General features: G+C 29.2%; 1 protein-coding gene across 1 annotated transcript; it reads left to right on the forward strand.

The window, feature by feature from the left end:
- The first annotated feature begins 4,488 nt into the window (after window positions 1-4,488).
- Window positions 4,489-5,961, forward strand: LOC141693656 (E3 ubiquitin-protein ligase PUB23-like). The gene has a single exon (XM_074498807.1). The coding sequence runs from the start codon at window positions 4,653-4,655 to the stop codon at window positions 5,889-5,891; it is 1,239 nt and encodes a 412-aa protein (XP_074354908.1). The 5' UTR covers window positions 4,489-4,652; the 3' UTR covers window positions 5,892-5,961.
- Window positions 5,962-6,434: the final 473 nt, after the last annotated feature.

The raw sequence follows: 6,434 nt of genomic DNA on the forward strand, positions 1-6,434 counted from the left end.
AATATTTGAATATAAATATATCTTTAATTAAATAATGCAATAAATAAACTATTTTTTTATGAAGAAGCATCAAACATTTTACCATTTTTCAAATAACATGTTAATGAAAATTATTAATTTTACTTTATAGTTGTAGTTTAATTTTTTCTAAAGAGAATGAAAAAAATAGGAGTTTAGGAACACCTCTTTATAAATTCACCATCATTGAATAATATTTTAAAACTAATTTTTTAAAGTGAAACATTAATAAATAAATCAATTTAGTATATCTTTATAGTTTTAACGGAGTTTGTGACATCTCATGTCAAATTTTGAATATATTTAAATATTTGGTCGAGTTCCTGATGTTATAATGTAAAACCAGTCAATTAGTAATTTTGATACATAATATCAAGTGACTTGATCGTATAAAGATCTCAAAAATATTAATTTTTATTAATATAAGATATTATAAAATTTATCCTTATTGGTAAGATATTCCCGTCGATCTCGTAATTTACATTTATTAAACCTATATAGTGATGATGTATTTTTGGCTGGGTCATGTAGTCAAATTTCGAGTATTTTTTCAATATGGGTGAAATTCTGATTTTGAAACTAGTAATTTTGATATATATATTCTCAGTAGGCATAATCATAAATTCTCCTCCCGTGGGATTCGAACCTCTGACCACGAAGATAATTATCCTCTCTTTTCTTTCATTATGACTCTAATGTTTCTTCGTATATTAATTTGATAACATTGTATACTATTCTACTAAAATCAAATATTTTTCAATTCGATAAAATTTTATAAATATCAGCCGAACTGGTTAATTCCTTCGAATTATTGAACAATATATATATATTTTCCTTAAATAATATAAAATTCATTAAATCAAATGCTACATTATAGTATAAATATAACTTTTATTTGAATAATTCAAAATATAAAAAAATACAAATTTTTTGTACAATATTATCTTGATCAATGAACATTGCTTATCAAAAAGAATTTTTTTTAAAAAGTTAGTTTTTTTAAATGAAAAATAAATCGATTTAATATATCATCGTAGTTTTAACAAATCTCGTGAGATCTCATATCAAATTTCGAATATTCTTAAAATCGGGACAAATCACAAAAATAATAATGCGTTACCAGTGAAGTTAATAATTTTAATATAAATAATCAATTAACTTGATCCTATAAAGATCTCAAACACATTAATATATTTTAACATAAAGATATTAAAAAATTTCACATTATTGGTAAGATATTCTCGCCGAACTTGTAATTTAAATTTACTAAATGTAGAATGTGACGATGTTTTTCGGCCGGGTCATGGAGTCAAATTTTGAGTATTTTTTGAATAATATCAATATTTTTTAAAAATTATATATGTATATTTTAATTACTTTTTATAATAAAAAATATGTTAAAAATATATGAGATATATTTTTAAACTAAAAAATGATTAATAAATAAGATACATTTATGTATTATGCCTAACTTTATATCTGAAATTCAATTCTTTAAAATTAACTGTACCAATATTCAAGTAACTATTTTTTTTGTAGAATTCAAGTAATTATCTTTAAAGTTAAATAAAATATTAATTTAACACACTTACATATTATGTGTATGATAAAACCACATGTGACAATATGGTGCAGTGATATGAGGTCGTATAGGTGAATAAAATATCTCGAGTTCGATTACCACAAACAACATCTTTTATATGGATATTAAAAATAGGGGTAATTTAGTCGTTTCAATGAGACTTTTTAATCTCATACCATTGTTGTCCTATTATATATAGAAGAGATAAGTTAACGAGCTAGTGAGTTCTCCTTTAAAATAATTCACATTAATTAAATTAAGCAAAAAATGTATCACATTCAAGAGAGGACACTCTTATATAGAGAATCGCAGAGAACCCTTGATTCTATTATAGTATTTCATCAAATTCGTTGCTAATGTAGAATAATAATTATATTTAAATATAATAAAACGTTTAACAATTGAAATTTGAAAAAAAAATAATTTTAAATTTGATTCCACTGTGGAATAATTTTGGATAAGTGTGATTTTACTGTGATTCTACTACAGAAGCACTCTAAAATATTTCATCAAATTTCAATGATTTTTTAAATAAAAAAATTGTGCAACTTCGTTTTTAATTTGGTAATTAAAATTTGTAACTATATGTGATGAAAAATTAAATAAATTATATATTTACATTTTTTAAATAATGCTTCTTTAAGATCTCTATATAAGAGAGCTCTACATGAATTGCCACCCTATATATATAATATATTTGTTAATAGGTATTCGGTGTATAATTTTTTTTTTTGCAAAACAGATAATTAATCACTCAAGATGTTTGTGTTTTATAATATTTAAAAATTAAATCACGTTACAAATCACGTTTAAGCCGGGATAGGTGTTATTGAAAATTCATGCTTTGCATATCTCGCATCGATTATAAAAATCATACCAAGTATTTCTACAGTCAAAAGATTGACCGAAAGTTAAATAATAAATTAACCAGCACCTTGAAGTAATTAAAAGAAAGCATTCTTCACAATATTAAATTTTCGGTGCTGATGTATTTGTGTGCGAAGTTAGTTGGGTCGACGTCACTGGGGCCTGGGCCTGGGGTGGGTGCATGCATGGTTATCTATATCCGACTTTATGTACATTAATTTATAACATAATCCAACAACATATGTCGCATCATTTCTGTTTGACATTACAAAATAGGTCATATATATATTTAACATGTGTTTATTGAACTCAAGCCAATTTTATACTAATTAATATTCTAACAAATACTATGTGCTAGCGAAGATGCACATTTGCAATTGCAATTTCTGTGTATGTGTAATATGAATCACCCTCGTTGTATACATCATCTGTCCAGGTTATGCCTGTAACAAATTACATGCATCTTGTACCATTGACTACAATATTTGTCTAGCCATTCTCACCACCTTCTTGAGATAAACGTGCATGTATTCCTTTGTTTTTTCCACCTACGAGAATAAAAGATTTCAAAATGTATTGAAACTAAATGCGCTAGCTGTTTGCAATTTATTTGGGCTACGCTTATTTGAAGGATCATATACAGCAGAGTGTAAGATTTATAATGTTATTGATTTCTTCTGACTTTTAAAATGCTCACTTATGGTTTGTTTCACTTATTTCAACGTATGGAATTATTAATATTTTTGTCTCGTATTTTCTTTATCTCATTTATTTTTAGATATATACATTTGAATAATTACCAAAAATAATGAAATTTTATAATATAAAAATTAATTACAGCCATTACTTTTTTTTCACTATATCCACTTTATACATTAAATATTAATTGGGTTCAACATTTTATCAATTTTTCTTATTTTTTTTCACTATACTATACTTTTAAGCCCCGTGTCTATTTCGTTTGTATAGATATTAATGGGACGGAGAGAGTATAATATAACATTTATTCAATTTTCCTACTCCCATCCTATTTTACATGTTAATTTTAGAAGAAAAATCACACATATTAAAAAAAAGTTAGTTGGATAAATATTTTTCAAGAAATGCTCTTAATTAATACAGTAAAAGTTAAAAATAGAGTTCAGTTTGAACAAAGTCAAATGTAAGAAACTATAAATATTGAGATAGTTTTAAATAATTACACATAATAAATTTATATTAAAAAAAAGAGATGAAAATGTATATTAATCATAAATTAATTAACAGCAAAGTACATTAGAAAAAGAGGATTTTTGCATAAATACCCAAGTTACAGAAAATATTTGTAAAAAAACGGATAAATCTCAACCCGCGTCCGTATTTTTGCAAATATATTCATAAAAAGTAGTATTTTTTGTAAATTTTCCAAAAAAAAGTATTAGTTGAAGTATATCTAATTTATAATAAAAAGAAGAAAAATAAATAAAATAATAAAATAATATTTATAAACAAAAATCAAAATTAAGACGTACGGATAAAAAAACACGGGGGAAAGCCGGACGAAGGTCGCAAAGTAACGGCCCAACTGTACATCTACATTACTGCATAGATGTACAAAAGTAACACCGACCTTGTCGGCTGCCAGCTCTTTCCTTTGCTTACATTAACTAATTAAATACTAGTACTACTATGAGCAGATGCGAGTTCTCCGTTCATTCATATCTGGAGACAGAAAGTCAATGCAACTCCCAAATATTAAAGTGAGAAAATCCCATCAGAATGCTGTATTCTGATTGGTTCTTGTGGTGGCATTCTCCAATCTGATTGGTGCAAGTAAACAAGCTTAAAATACAATTAAATTAAAATATATTATTTTGACGTAATAGGACACATAATACTTTATTGGCGTTTCTTACCTTAGCTAGTTTCTCCCACTATCTTTGAACGGTCCTCGTATCCTCTCTTCTCGCCATACAATGCGTATTTCCGTGTTTTGACTTTACATATATTTGTATAAAAGACCACATCCCCTCTCTTATCTTCCAAACCATTTCAAACATCTTCATATATCTGTCCATCTTCTCTGCTCTCAATCAAACTAAAGCAAATTACTCATTTTCCCATCTTCATTACATAACTTGCTTGATTGTTTCATATAAAATCTTATATATACTACTTTCGTTTACAGACTATACTTTAGTTTCTAATGGACGAGATTGAAGTCCCTTCATATTTTGTGTGTCCTATTTCTCTAGAAATCATGAAAGACCCTGTCATACTTTCCACAGGGATAACTTATGATCGTATGAGCATCGAAAAATGGATTTTTTCCAGAAAAAACAACACTTGTCCTGTAACCAAACAGCTTCTTACAGACACAGAATTGACTCCTAACCATACACTAAGAAGGCTCATTCAAGCATGGTGCACCCTCAATGCATCCTACGGCATCCAAAGAATCGCAACTCCGAGACTTCCTGTCAGTACATCTCAAATTTCTAAACTCCTCAAGGATGCGAAATCTCCTAAGCTTCAAATGCGATGTCTTCAAACACTCAAATCCATTGCATCAGAAAATGAGTCCAACAAGCGTTTTATGGAAGCAGCCGGAGCAGCTAATTTCTTGGCCTCGATCATTATTAAAGCGAATAGATCTTCAGAAGATGAAGTGGTCGAGGAGGAATTTGAATTAACCAAGCCTGAGGATGAGGCACTAAGCGTTCTATATCAACTCCAGTTATCTGAGACAAGTCTGAAGTCTTTAATCGGAGAAAACAGTGAATTCATTGAGTCCATGATCGGTTTCATGAAGTCCGAAAACTACGAATCACGTACCTACTCCATTTTACTAGTAAAGTCAATATTCAGTGTTGTGGATACAGAAATGATGACTTTTAGAGGGGAACTATTTCAAGAAGTAGTCCGTGTTTTAAAAGATGAAATCTCTCCCAAGGCCTCTAAAGCTGCATTGCAACTACTTATAAATCTCTCTCCAGTGGGCCGAAATAGGATTAAAGCATCAGAAGCTGGAGCTGTTCAAGTAATAGTTGATTTCCTGCTTTCTCATCCGTCGGATCGGAGGATTTGTGAAATGGCTTTAACAGTGCTTGATTTGTTGTGTCAATGTGCTGAAGGGAGATCCGAGTTGTTAAAACATGGAGCTGGATTGGCTATTGTTTCGAAAAAGATACTTAGGGTATCACGATTTGCCAGTGATAGAGGAGTAAGGATAATACATTCTATTGCAAAGTTTTCGGGCAGTAATTCAAGTGTACTTCAAGAAATGTTGCAGCTTGGAGTCGTATCAAAGTTGTGTCTGGTGCTTCAAGTGGATTGTGGAAGCAAGGCTAAAGAAAAAGCTACTGAGATTCTTAAAATGCATTCCAGGTCCTGGAAGAATTCTCCGTGTTTGCCCATGACTGTACCGTCTTCATATCCAGCTTGATCAAAGATCAAGAGATGTACAGAACAATTTACATTCATTTTTTATTATTTAGAAACAATTTTGATTTCCAGTTGTACATGATCCAATTAATTTAGTTAGGGTATACTATACAAATCTCTGGCCTGTACTTTTAGAATGACTAGGGAATACATATACATCGAAGGAAACTTATTTTTTTTTATCAATTTGAAATTATGACCTATTCACATTAGTGCTTAATCCCTATCTTCTCCACAAACTTCTAATTTATCTAAATATAAGAATAGTGTAAAGAATTATCTGTGTACAGAATACAGATCGACTTGACGAATTTGCGGATCAGTAACCGGAATAATCAAGACGCGCAAATGAAAATTAATCTTAAAATCGAAAACTCTTTAAAACATGTAGTACGTGATTTAGTTAGCAGAGGGAAAAGAATCAAGTTCGCTTGAACTAATGATACGCACAGAATGATCATCCTATCTCTTAAATAGAATATAGTTCATGCTAACTTGACAAATCATGTGAAGCAACTGCTCCAGGCAGGGACGTAACCACAGC

This window comes from Apium graveolens, chromosome 10, assembly GCF_009905375.1.
Source record: "Apium graveolens cultivar Ventura chromosome 10, ASM990537v1, whole genome shotgun sequence".
Taxonomy (NCBI): Eukaryota; Viridiplantae; Streptophyta; class Magnoliopsida; order Apiales; family Apiaceae; genus Apium; species Apium graveolens.

Coding starts and splice junctions, on each gene's coding strand:
- LOC141693656 (XM_074498807.1), top strand. CDS start 4,653: ATGGACGAGATTGAAGTCCCTTCATATTTTGTGTGTCCTATTTCTCTA.